The sequence below is a fragment of the Haemaphysalis longicornis genome, unplaced genomic scaffold (genome assembly GCF_048455015.1).
Source record: "Haemaphysalis longicornis isolate Haplotype H1 unplaced genomic scaffold, Haemaphysalis longicornis Haplotype H1 scaffold_2, whole genome shotgun sequence".
Classification (NCBI taxonomy): domain Eukaryota; kingdom Metazoa; phylum Arthropoda; class Arachnida; order Ixodida; family Ixodidae; genus Haemaphysalis; species Haemaphysalis longicornis.
In genome coordinates this window covers 71,724,195-71,738,056 of record NW_027526295.1, presented here as the reverse complement: position 1 = coordinate 71,738,056, position 13,862 = coordinate 71,724,195, and the positions used below count along the sequence as shown (strand labels likewise).

Below are 13,862 nucleotides of genomic sequence, written 5' to 3'. Positions count from 1 at the left end.
TCAAGCGTACTGTCATAGATAACACCCAAGTACTTCAGAGCAGTCACCTGAGGAATGTTCTTCTCGCGATAACTCAAACAAAGGTTAACAGGAGTGGATAATGGAAACACCAGGACCGCGCATTTAGCGACGTTAATGGACAAATTCAAACCTGTAATCCACCTCTCGATAGAACCCAGATATGCCTGTAATTGTTCATATAGATCGTGAATATTCCGCGCAGCAGAAAAGAAGGCTATGTCATCAGCATATACATAAGAGCAAACTGCCTGATTGATTGGAATAGAACTCAGCAATATATTAAAAAGGGATAGGAGAAAGAACCGATCCTTGCGGAACGCCCCTTGTTTGCTGTCGAGTCGATGAATTAAAACCATTTTGGAAACACAAATACTGACGACCAATTAAAAATTGTTGTATCCAGGAAATGATGTATTTGGGAAGACCACAATCCTTGAGTTTGGCAATCAGGATGCTATACTCCACGCTGTCATATGCCTTGCCCACGTCCAGTGCGACCAGCGTGCAAACCTGCTTACTTCTGCGGGAAAATTGTATTCTGTTATCCAAGTCAACGTGAGCTGACCAAATAGAGTTAACAACAACGCGCGAGCGCGTGCCTTTCGGTACGTGCAGCGCCGCCTGCTGATAGCCACCGGCGTGACTAGCGAGAGTAGTTGACGGCGCTGCAGCGGGTTGGCAGCTGAAAGATATTGCCGATGCTTCCGTGTTTTGGGGGGAAAGGTTCGACACCAAAACACCCTCACCACGACCACCGCCCAAGCCTTCATTAAACGCTATCTTACGCTGGTAACCAATTCATTCTTATTATCGCCTTTGGTTCCGATATAACAAAAATGGAATGCGGGAACCATACCAAAGGCGAAAACGAGACTGCGCTGGTTACCCCCGTCAGATAATGTTTAGTATAGGCTTTGGTGGCGGTCGTGGTGAGGGTCTTTTGGTGTCGCATCTCTCCCCCAAAAACAAGGAAGCATCGTCAATTCCTTTCAAATACCAAGCCGCTGCAGCACCGTCACGTAATCTCACTGGTCACGCCGAAGGCTATCAGCTGGCTGCGCTGCACGTATCGAAAGCCAGGCATCGCGCGTTGTTGTTAACAGTTTTGACCTCTGTACACTATTTACAAGCGGCCAAGTTCGACTCCGCTCAGTCTGCACGCCCGTATTTTCCACGTCGTCTTCGACGCCTGGCAGTGGCACCATGGGGCATTCCCAAATTGTCCCGTGACAATATAATTTATGATGATGATTATGTTTATGATAGCATAATCCCCCCTCCCCCCCTCCCGGGGAAAAAACGTTCCGACGCCACTGCGTGATGCTTTGGGAACCTATTAAGGGTTTTTGGACGTGAAAGCGTTAGGTGGGGACTATAGCAGGCGGAATATTTTAAGTGTAATTTATGCTCTATTCATTTGTGCGGCTACGGTCTGCAATCTGTGTATGTAACACAGGGGCAGTTTTTAAACCCACATGGGCACAAAATGGAACTCGACACACTAGAAGCTAACAATATTACTCTAAAACTGCAATAATTGAAATAAATACTGGGTGACCACAAACACGGCTAGAGTGCACAAGTTTTAATTGCTGTAAGTTTTGTGATTTTGAGTGCCCTAAAGATTGTTTCTAAATACGTAGTTCTGCATTGAAGTTAAGTCTGGGCTTGTTCTTGCAGTACGGCCAGACGTGTTCACGTCACCATATAAATAATGCTTTTGTTCTTTTTTAACACGTGAAATTCAAAGTCAAAACGGAAGAAAGCTAAGCACAGTTTTACCACATGGTTGTACTTATGTTCTTGTTTAGTGTGAAGGCGAAATTTTGTAAGGTGTTTATCATACGTTAAAACAAAAAAAAACTGCTAGAACGGCCTTGGGGTTATTGTCTTTTATTCTGAACGCTTAGTTTTCTCAAGTGAGCATTCGGATTAAGAACCAGAGAAACCTCCCCCAAGTATACTACATCTCTGTTAATAATGTTCCTGTTTCATGGAAACACGCAATTTTCTGACGTGCCTATTCGTAGTTACGGCCAAATGAAGCCGTCCAGTCTGAGCGCACACGTAATTCTTGCCCCCATTTTATTCGAAGATGCAATTTTCTAACTTGCCCATTAGAAGGTGCCATCAAATAAAGCAGCCCAGTTTTATAAAACACATGCAATTATTGCTCCTATTTCATCTAAACACCCAATTTCGTAACACGCCTATTGAAGGTTACGAGAAAATAAAACCGCCCCAATTATACTACACCTATGTGATTGATGCTCTCTTCACATCTACGTGCAATTTTCTTACGGACGAAATTAAACCTGCAAGCAAAATAAGCCGCCCCCTTGTTAGCATGCCTGTGTGTTTAATGCTCCTGCTTCATCGAAGTGCGCAATTTCCTAGCATAAGCTTTCAAAGCCGCAAACAAATGAAGATGCCCAATTCGTAGGCCAGTTGTGTGAGTAATAACCTCATCACATCTGAATGCTTCACTTCTTGACGTGCGTATTCAAGCTTACCGCCTAACAACGCTGCCCCCAGTTTAGGCCTACGCGAGTGATTAATGTTTCTGTTGTATGTCAGCGCCAAATTTCGTCATGTGCGTCTTCGAAGTCACCACCAAATGAAGCCTCACCCGTTACAACACCAAGCCTCTTCGGCCCTTTCCAGGGATAGTAACAGGAGCAGCTCTGCAGAACCTGCGAAATTTGAAAGCTTCTTCGCTTTAATTTGGAGCGATGTTATGGTTCTCACTATGACCAGAGCTGTGCTTGCAATTTTTGCCCTTTCAAGCGTGGTGATGCGTGCCGCATCAACGATAATGGCGACGGACGAAAGTGACGTGAGTCGAGACGCCAAGCTAGATCCGGTACGTTCCAAAGCATTTTTTCTTTCTAGCTGTACAAACTGTGAACTCTGGCTTTCAACGCTATTGGAGTTCAAACTAGCTAATCCGTTATTGGGGAAATGTCATACTTATATTTGCCTAATAATGGAAGGAAGCCTGGACTTCCCCGGAATGGAACAAAAACCTCCGTACGCTTTGATGTGAACTTGAACCCCCTATTACGATTTTGTAGGCTAACATCTTACTGTTCGGGATGTGCAATACAATAGTGGTAACATGCTTTCACATTCTGGCACCGTTTCCATCAAACGCACACGCAAGGTCGTACAAGGCTACAAGTGCTCTTGCGCACCCAAAATACGAAAGTCGTGGGAAGAAGCTGGGAGTCCAAATGTGTCCTATGGCAGAAGAAGACCAGTGATTACAGCATAATTTAGAGAAATCAATGTGTCCAGGCTGACCACTTGAGAAGTCGGGCGGAGGCGCACATGCATTTTGTGCTACGCACAACGAGCAAATCTCTGCCCAAAACAAGGTGCACAAAAGTATTCCGTGTACCACTAAATTGTATGTGCGGAAAATTGCTGGCAATACCAGTGTTTTTGTTAAGCCTGTGTGCATGTCTTGCTTATATAAGTGGTATTAGAAAGTAAAACTATTTCTGTTATCCTTTGTGGGGTCTTTCTGAAGGTACTTCCATGCATTTGTTGTGTGCGCAATCCCGTGTATGTCAGTGTTTCTGTCAGTTTTTGTATGATTGCATGGCTTCACACATTTGCACCTTAGCATGCTGCCATTTTCACCCTGTATCATAATTTTAAGGGTGGCGAGCTGTGCTCGCTCTAGGCTGAATGCTCTACTGCCATCAAGTCAGACTCTCTCTCTCTCTCTCTCTCTTCATTGCGCCATATCATTTTTAGCAGTTGTAAACGTTAAATATTTCGATAAATTCTATTTACGTGCTTTCTTTCACGTCATAGTTAACCGAAACAGTATCAATAAAGAATTACAACTCAAGAAAAATGTGTTTTGCTGTAACAGGCGGAACATGCAGCAATCAGTGTCTTTCAGATGGTTTTCATAGCTGAAAGTTGCGTGCCACCTTCCCCGAGTTATTCATTGCGTGCATAAAATTCGAAGTAAACGTTCCGCGTAAGACAGGAGAGAATCTATCACTAACAAGCAAGAAGGATTACGTGCATATTCGCACGCGTGGGTGTGAATAAGAAGTACAAATGTTGACACAAGCCCATGCTTTACCGCCACGTATACCAGTTTCAAAGTGATTTCACTAAAGTCACTGTTACACGAAAACTCCACCAAGTGTCTGGGTGGATCGTGGTGCCTGTTAGATGTGTTTGAATTTGTTGGGCGCCTTCCTTTTCTGGCCCTGTTCACTCCCGCATTTTCCATAAACCGAAGAAAGAACTGCTTCCACCTCCCTTCAAACTATTGCTTCCGCTTCCTGACAGAGCCCTGTAGTTGATTCTTAACACTGCCCGCACTGGATGAAAAGGAAATTAACGTTCCTTGCTTGCTGCGATCTTGGCCACACCAAAAAAAGTCGTCACTCATAAATAATTTTAACGAAACTGGCTACACTATTCCCATAAAATCAGCACTCTTAACAAAATGGCTAGTAAAAACGTATAAACGGGTGGCATTCACTAACTCCTTGCGAACTTTACTAGCCCGCTGAACGTACGTAAGTGCTGACACTAAGTATAGACCCTAAATACTATCGTTACTGTTCCAGATCGTGCACTTAGTAACTACTGCTTGTTTGATACTAACATTCATTCATTCATCATTCATTCATCACCAGCCTATCTACGCCCACTGCAGGGCAAAGGCCTCTCCCATTATTCTCCAATTGCCTCGGTCCTGTGCCAACTGTGACCAATTTATCCCCGCAAACTTCTTTATCTCATCTGCCCATCTAACTTTCTACCGCCCCCTGCAACGCTTCCACATCCAGCCACGACGACCAAGTAGTGGAACGCTTCTATGAAGATGTGGAATCGGCAATGGCTAAAGTAAAAACACAGTATACCGTAGTTATGGGGGACTTCAATGCTAAAGTAGGCAAGAATCAGGCTGGAGACAAGGCAGTTGGGAACTATGGTCTGGGCTGTAGAAATAGCAGGGGGGACCTACTAGTTGAGTTTGCAGAACGGAATAACCTACGCATAATGAATACCTTCTTCTGTAAACGGGAGAGTCGGAAGTGGACCTGGAGGAGCCCGAATGGGGAGCACAAAAATGAAATAGACTTCATATTTTGCGATAACCCTGGCGTCGTGCAGGATGTGGAAGTGCTCGGAAGGGTAAGGTGTAGTGACCACCGTATGGTAAGATCCCGAATTAGGCTAGATTTAAGGAGGGACCGCAACAAGCTAGTACGAAAGAAGCCGATAAATGAGCTAACAGTAAGACGTAAAGTAGAAGAATTCATGATCGCGCTGCAGAACTGATATTCCGCTCTTAACGAGGAAGCCGAGTTTACGACGCAGGAAGCCAGCGACAACCTTACACGCATTATTACGGAGTGTGCAGTAGAAGTCGGGGGCACTATAGCTAGACAGGATACTGGTAAACTTTCACAGGAGACGAAAGATCTAATCAGGAAACGGCAAACCATGAGAATCTCCACCGCAGCTGACAGAATAGAACTAGCGGAGCTCTCCAAGCTAATCAATAAGCATAAGACAGCTGACATACGGAAGTGTAATATGGAGAGGATCGAATACGATGTAAAGAACGGAGGTAGCCTGAAAGCAGTGAAGAGACGTCTTGGCGTGGGGAAAAATCAGATGTATGCACTTAAGGATAAGCAAGGCAATGTCATCACAAATCGGGATAAAATAGTCACAGTGGCCGAGGAGTTCTATAGGGATCTGTACAGTAGCCAGGACATACAGGATAATGCCGAACGAGACAGTAGTTCACAGGAGATAGACATCCCACCAGTGACTACCGAAGAAGTAAGGAAGGCCTTGAAAGAAATGAAAGGGGGCAAAGTACCTGGTGAGGATCAGATAACACCAGACCTCTTGAAGGATGGCGGAGAAATTGTCCTTGAAAAACTGGCAAACCTGTACACGCAATGCCTAATGACCGCAATGGTACCGGAATCTTGGAAGAACGCGAACATCATCCTAATTCATAAGAAAGGCGACATGAAGGACTTGAAAAATTACCGGCCGACCAGCTTACTGTCAGTCGTCTACAAGGTATTTACCAAGTGTCATGTGGTAGGCGAACCCATACCCGAAGGGGGATTGGCCCCAGAAGAAGATGTTGTCAGAAAAGATGAAGAAAACGAAAAATCAGCATACGGGATGGTGAGAAGGATGTTGAAGTGACCAATGGAGAAGAAACACAGGGTAATCGAAGAGGAGGAGGAGGTAGCTTGTTCAGCGAATGGGAACTGCACACGATTAATGCGAGGTGAAGAGGAAGAGAACAAGGTTGGAGTGGATTACGAACGTAACGTGTTACGAACGTGTTACGAACGTGTTACGTGTTACGAACGTGTTTTTCGCTTTCCTGGTTCAGGTGATCGGCCAACCTTCAGGCGGATTAGCGGTTGTTTCCCGCCATTCTTTTGGTCTTTTCTTATCTTCCAGGTTGCTGGTTTCCGCGCCTGGATGTCTTTTGAGTCTCCTGGCCGGGGGAGTTCCCCCTGGGCGGCCTCGATTCGTCCGCAGGACATGCAATTGGAAGCCCTAAAGCGCAGTGGGGTGGGCAGCATCCCCGTGGCCTTGGTGCCAGTAAGTGGCGGATTCATCCGGCTGAAAAACCCGCGGGCTGTACAGGCGGCACTTCGAGCGGCTACTGAGAAGTTCGAGCACATTACGGAAGTCCGTCCGTTTGGCAAAGGTGGCGTCTTGTGCCGATCGTCAGACGAGACCTGTGTCGCTGACCTCTTGAAATGTACAATGTTTACCTCTGTTCAGGTGAGTGCATTTATCCCCCCTCACCTTGCTTGCGTGAAGGGCATCGTTCGAGGTGTTGATGTTCAGGTGACACCTCAGGAGGTACTAGAGCAGTTTTCGGTAGCGGGAGTCACCTCAGTTTACCGTTGCAGCCGTGTTGTAGAGAAAAACAGGGTGCCAACAGAATCTGTCATTGCTACATTTGTTGGGACGCAATGTCCATCGGAGATTAAAGTATGGCCTCTCATTTACCGTGTGGAACCTCTCTCTCCCCGGCCTCTTCAGTGCCACAACTGTTGGCGTTTTGGCCACACATCCAAGGCATGCAAATCGTCTCCCCGGTGTCGCGCATGCGGTGAGAGCCATTCTGTCGAGCTATGTACTGCCCAAGATGCCAAATGTTGTTTGTGTGGAGCGGCACACCCAGCTGACTATTCTAATTGCCCTGCGAGAGCTCAAGAAGTCCAAGTTGTCGAGGTCATGGGTAAGCGTCGCTGCTCGCGCGGGGATGCTGTTTCAATTGTCAAAGAAAGGACACATGGTTATGCTGGAGTTACGGCCAAACACTCTCCATCACTCGCTGATGCAGCCGTAGTGAATACCATTGTTGCAGCGGTTGAACAAGCCGTTGCCAAGCTCCAACAGTCTTCCCTCGCTGACCCAGCTTTTGCTTCCGTTGTAGCAGCGGCTGTTGAGAAGGGTGTCTCTTCAGTACTCACCCAGTTAACTTCCACCATAATCGAGTGCGTGTCTCGCACAGTGGTGACTCAGCTGGCGCCACATTTGCAGCCCGCTCCCCTTTTGTGTACCTCCTCTCCCCAAGTGATACAGAAAGTTTCCACCGTCCCTGAAGGTCCGCTGCTCTCAGCAGCTAATCTTGCCTCGGATTCTGTTAAAGTCTCGTCTACTCTCGCTACTTCGGTGCGTGGTTCGGAACATCCTACTTACGCTGAGGCTGGTACTTCGTCTGTTCGTGGTCCTACGGCCGACAACGAGTATATTCCTCCCCTTTCGCCCTCTTCAGACTCGGACATGGAGCTTCAGGCTTGGCCTATGGAGACTGTTCTTCAGTCTAGTAAACGTTCCGGATCACCTAGTACCGAAACCCTGGAAGTGCAGCCAAAAGCGAAATCCAAGAAAGGTAAATCTGTTTCAAAGCCTAAGAATCAGATATTACAAGCTGCAGTTGCTGCAGCCGGTCTCTCTGAATCATAGGGGTTCTAAAAGTCGTTCAGTGGAATTGTCGCTCCGTTTCGGCAGGCTTTGCGGATTTACTTTGTTTGTGCTCCCAATTTTCCCCAGACGTAATTTTGCTACAGGAAACCTGGCTTAGTAGCAACCAAAAATTTGGACTTTATAATTACCGCACTTTTCGACTAGACAGGCCAACCCGAGGTGGCGGTCTGTTAAGTTTGATATCTACAAAGTTTGCCCACACCGCGAAGGTGTCCTTCCAACTTCAACGCCCAGACTGTGAAATTTTAGTGCTGGAATTAAAGCTACCTGGTTGCCTCCCCTTCTCATTGGCCAACGTGTACTTTCCTAGTGGCGTCGTTGATTCCGAACCACTTGATGTGGCTATTGCTTCGGCTGTACCTCCCATTATCTTTGCAGGAGACTTTAATTCCCACCACGTTACTTGGGGCTTCCGGACGGATTCTTGCGGTAATCGCTTGTTGGATTGGATTACAGATAACAACTTAACATGCATAAATTCGGATTCTCCAACCTACCATAAGGGACAAACGCAATCTGTTTTGGATTTAACTATATCTTCTCGAGGTGTTTCAGTGGCTTCTTGGTCGACCGTTGATGGCGGGTCGAGTAGTGACCACATCCCAATAGTTTTTGACATTGGGATTCCGATCCGTTCCGTTAACCGCCAGAGCCGTTCTTTTGTTAACTATAAAAGGTTTCAAACCTCTCTGAAGGAGTCCCTGTCCTCTCTGGTCACACAAAATGAAGCTGAATGTGCGACAGGCCTTTGTTCCGCCCTTTCCTCTTCAGCCCAGTCGTCATTATTTGAAGTGATGTCGAAGAAGTCAGTATTGCCGAGTCCCTGGTGGGACGAAGAATGTTCGCGCTGCTTTAGACGTAGAAAGGCGGCCTGGAAGAAACTTTGCCATAACCTATCCCCGCTTAACTGGTGCAACTACAAATATTTTTCAGCGGTATTCAAACGCGCTGTTTCTAATGCTAAACAGACTTATGACACAGATCGATCTCTGTGTCTCTCCAAGCCTAACAATAAGCGTGCGCTTTTTCGCTTTCTTCGATCGCGGAAAGCAGTACCCTCTCCAGATAATACAGACTCCGTGGTGCTAACGTCAGGTGAACTCTCAGAGTCCCTAGAGTCGATAGCTGATGGGCTTCAAGCTCGTTTTTCATCCTTCTTAGCGATGTCATTTACTCCGCCAGACGTGGTAGACGACTTCATAGAGGTAACGCTATCAGAGCTCGCTGACGTCATGACTAAATTGACTGCTGCAGCTCCTGGCCCAGATGGCATTACAACTGAAATGCTGAAGTTATTATTTGACGAGGCTCCCAATCATTTACTTAACATGATCAATTATTCTATTCGACATGCATGGATCCCCGATGTCTGGCGTCTCGCCAGAATACTTCCGGTACTTAAGAATGCTGGTCAGGGCCTCTCGATTGAAAACGTCAGGCCTATTGCGTTGACATCTAATGTGGTTAAATTAATCGAGCGGATTTTGCAGCAGCGCATAATGCAATTGGTGTCCAGTTCTAGAATCTTTAGCCCAAGACAAATTGGTTTCCGCCCTGGGTGTTCGATTTGGAGTGCGCATATGGACCTTGAAAGCCGGATTAAACTTGCCCGTCGCGCTAACCAGTTTTCGGCCCTAGTAACCCTAGATGTAGCAAAAGCTTTTGATAGCGTCGAATACCCTGTGTTGTTGTCCCGGTTACAAGTCTTAAACTTCCCAAGGTATATCATAGCTTGGATTTGTGAATTTCTGAGAAACAGGCAGTTCAGTTGTGTAAAATTTAATGTTACCTCCACACAGCGGCCACAGTCTAGGGGCGTACCGCAAGGGGCGGTCCTTTCCCCTGTTCTTTTTAACATCCTTGTAAGCGCTATTCCGGTGGTTTCTGGTGTTTCTACATATGTATATGCCGACGATATTGCGTTTTTTGCATCAGCACCTGACATTCAATCTCTTCACAAATTATTGCAGTCTTATCTGAATATTATTGCCTCGTGGTTGGACAGTATTTGTCTCTCTATGAATGTGAACAAATGTTCCTTATTAGTTTTTCCAATCTCAGGTCCTGTTAACATTACTCTCAGTTACCGACAGTGCATAATTCCTCAGGTTCCTTCTTTAAAGTACCTCGGGATTATTTACACCAGTGAACTTGACTGGACCCCACATATAGCCCTCATTGAGGCCAAAGGTGCACGTGCTGTTGGGATGTTGAGAAGTCTCAGTCATAGAAAGAAGGGCATGCGCAGAGAGACCCTTCTTATGATATATAAAATGTACGTTCGCCCCATTTTAGAGTTTGGGTGCGTGTTATTCTCTGGGTGCGCGGCGTATAAGCTTCATCGTCTGGTTATTCTGGAGCGCCAGGCTCTTCGCTGCTGTTTAGGGTTGCCTAAGAATGCAGCAAATGCAGTAGTTTACTTGGAAGCGCGCGTTCCTCCTCTGCTTAATAGGTTCCGGATTCTGACGGTTGAAACTTTTCTGAGAGCTTATAGCTCTGAGGTGAACCGGGAGCAGTTTATCTTTATTGCAGAGCCAAGTGCGTTTATGGTGCACCAATGGCCCAGGTCCTTATGTCCACAAAGCACTTTGATACAGAGCTTCCTTTCTCCATTGGGTGTAGCAATAAATCAGATTATTCCATATACTGACAGGAGTTCACCTCTTTCTATCAATTTCCGGAACATTTTCCCCAAAAATGCTAAATTTTTTCCAGCCCGGCTACTCAATCGCCTTCTCGAAGATTATTTGGCCTCTATGCAGCCAGGTGCTATAATTTATACAGATGCCTCTCAACGAGAAGAAAAATCCGGTGTCGGAATATTTTCCTTTTCCCTTAACTGGACCTTTTCGGTTCGTCTGCGTGATTTTATCCCCATATTCTTTGCGGAATTCCTGGCAATTGTCCTGGCGCTACGAAAGCTGGATGTGTCAATTACATCTCCAATAATAATTTCCGATTCCTTTTCTGTATGCCTAGCCCTTTCTTCCCCTAAAGACACTCCCCTTCTGCGGACGTTTCGGTCACTCCTTCCACCTCACTTCACGGAAATTCACCTTCTTTGGGTTCCTGGTCATGCAGGGATCACATTCAACGAGACTGCCGACTCTCTAGCAAGGGTAGCACTTTCTGGGCCTGTAGTAGACGTCGTAGAGCCGACACCTTTAATAACAGCAGCTAGGTACCGTAGGATGCTGAAACTCCAAGTACAGCAAGAATCGGTTTTATTATCATTAAGGGATTTCAATCATCTTAAATTTTCATGGAAACCTGAATGGTGCCCTTCACGCAACTTAGAGGTGATTATTACAGCCTTACGTTGTCGAGTACCCAAGTTAAATAGGTATTTGCACAGGTCTCGTCTGGCGCCAACTGCTCTGTGCAGCTATTGCAACGAAGACGAGTCTGTCGATCACTTCCTTTTGACATGCCGACGTTTTTCCCGAGTCAGACGTCAGTCCCTGGAGGTGCCGCTTAACAGTTTGGGGGTATCCCTAACAGTGCCGGCTATTCTATCGTTCGGGGCATCCGAAATGGGGTTCTGCCGCCGGGATGTATGCTCTGCCCTCCTGCGCTACATTGAAAATTCAAAACGATTCTCTTTATGATTGCGATTGGTCACCCTCGCTTTGATTTTTCAGGATTTTTTTTCCCCCTTTTTTCTCAAAAATTTTTCAAACCGGTCTAAATTATCTTTCCTAAAAGTCGCGTGATTAGAAAAGAATTCCATTCATTTTAACCATCCTCTGTTGATTGGCCGATCCCCTGATTGGGTATGTGCCATACCTAAAGGCGCAACAACAACAACAACAACAACAGAGTGGAACGGGTTCTTTGGAGGAACGGTGGGAAGTTCGGGCCGTGCCTGCACAACGCACCAGCGGCATCGCACCGTTTGGCAGCGGGCTGCCCGGAACCACCGATTACCAGCAGCTGCGCTCTGCTGGCCTCCTGCTGATCAGCGGCATCGCACCGCCGGCGACCCGTCGAGCAGTGCCCCACGACGCACCAGCGGCACCGCACCGTCTGGCAGCGGGCAGCTCAAGACCACCGATTACCAGCAGCTTCGCTCTGCTGGCCCCCTGCTGAGCCGCGCTGCTCTGCGAAGCTGAGTCATCGCACCGCGGTCCGCCGGACCACGACGCACCAGAACGGGCCATCGCGACGTTCGGCGACGCGGAAGCCAACCAACCCACTGGGCCACGTCATCTGCATCGCACCGTGGTACCGGCGGTAGGATTTGTTTGAATGTGACAGATGCAGTTAATGTGTTATTGTGACTTTAGGAGTAGATTTTTGGTAGTGTGAGGTTGTGCCCGTTTTTTTTTTTGTATAGTGTGATATACTTGTGAGTGTGTTATGTTCGCGTTCGTTTGAGGTTTTGGTTCTGTAAATATATTGTGTGGTCATCAAATGAATCAAGTTGAGCCTCATTTCTCCGCCGCGTGAGACGCGTGACAAACATTTGGCGAGCCTGCCAGGATTTATCCTTGGCCCAACCACGCGTCTTACCTGGTGGAGAGATGGATCTCGAGAAGATTCTAACCTTGGCTATTTCGTCAGGTTTAAACAAAGAGCAGTTTTTTGCATTGTTAAATGAAGACCGGCGCAAAGAGCGCGAGAGGTGGTCTGCCGAGATAGAAGAGTTGGACCGAGAAAAGGCAGAGTTAACACGGCGCCTCGAGGAAAGGGAACGCATAAAGAACCGTGAACGCGCCGCACGTGATCCTGAAGGCACGCGGGTTGCCGACCTCCATGAGGCACGTGAGAAAGAAAGTAAGCAGATTGGCGACAGTGAAGAAGCACGTGCTGTTGAGAGAACGCGGTTTGCACAGTGCTGCGATGGGAATGAAAAAATAAAAGAAGAAAGGTTCTCGCGAACGACCACTGAGGCGAAAGGCGCGTTTGATCGGCCAGGCGGTGAACTGGCCGGATGGGGCAGAATCGCAGACCAGGCGCCTGAAGATGAGTGCACTGAGAAATCGCGAAGCGAGGACAGCGCATTGCCGCCTAGTATCTCTGTTGAGCCAGTTGGTTTTATGGTCTCTGAAAGATTAATAACTGAGACGGAGGTACCTGCCGCTCCGTGCACTGGCAGTAATAGCATCCGGACAGACATTTCTAGTGCTGGTCGGGTAGACATCCCTACGACTATTGAGAGTGCACTTGTCCCACAAAAGGACTGTGCAAATTTTGTAGACGGCTCACTGGACAGCTCAGCGTCTAAGATGGTAAACGGGGTCACCCGTGCGCAGCCAAGTAAGCGGATTTCAGAGCAACTAGGACAGCTCCCTCAGACCGAGCTTCTTGTTGATCCAGAGCCGCGGCCTGAGAAATTTAGGTCTGGCACAGGACAGGGGTTAGGGCCAAGCGAAAGGCAATGGCCAGCGCACCGTAATGTTCCTGAGACTCAAGAACGCGAGAAGAAATGTCCGTCTTTTCGTAAGCAGTCGAAGCAGAGGAGGGAAAAGAGTTTGGGTCTTAAGAAGGTTCAAGGGCGTGAGCGGAGCTGTGCGAAAAGCGGTACGGTAGCTGGGAAGTTCGTAGAGTTAGCGCACGCTACCAAGATGACGCGCAGACAACCAGTTAAGGCCTGTAAGACGAACGGCTGGCTCCGTAATCAGCACCCCGGCCAAGGTGGCGTCGGGCAAAAGATATGCAGTGAGGTTTCCTCCGGGAATAGCCAAAGTACGAGCGTCAAGGGAGAGCGAAAGCGCAGACGTGCAAAGAAGGCAAAAACGAAGAAATCGTGCGAGTCATGCACAATACAGAGAAAGCTTGCACTAGAGAAGGACTGGAGACAGGGCACGGGTCATAGGGCAGTG

At 47.4% G+C, this 13,862-nt stretch overlaps 1 protein-coding gene across 1 annotated transcript in view; it reads left to right on the top strand.

Annotated features, from left to right (window-relative positions):
• The first annotated feature begins 2,836 nt into the window (after nt 1–2,836).
• LOC144168057 (lysosomal acid lipase/cholesteryl ester hydrolase-like) overlaps nt 2,837–13,862 on the top strand; it is an 85,730-nt gene continuing 74,704 nt past the window's right edge. The window contains exon 1 of the mRNA XM_077697143.1: nt 2,837–2,884. Within this exon, the coding sequence (XP_077553269.1) occupies nt 2,837–2,884 (48 nt within the window). The remainder of the gene's footprint in view (nt 2,885–13,862) is intronic.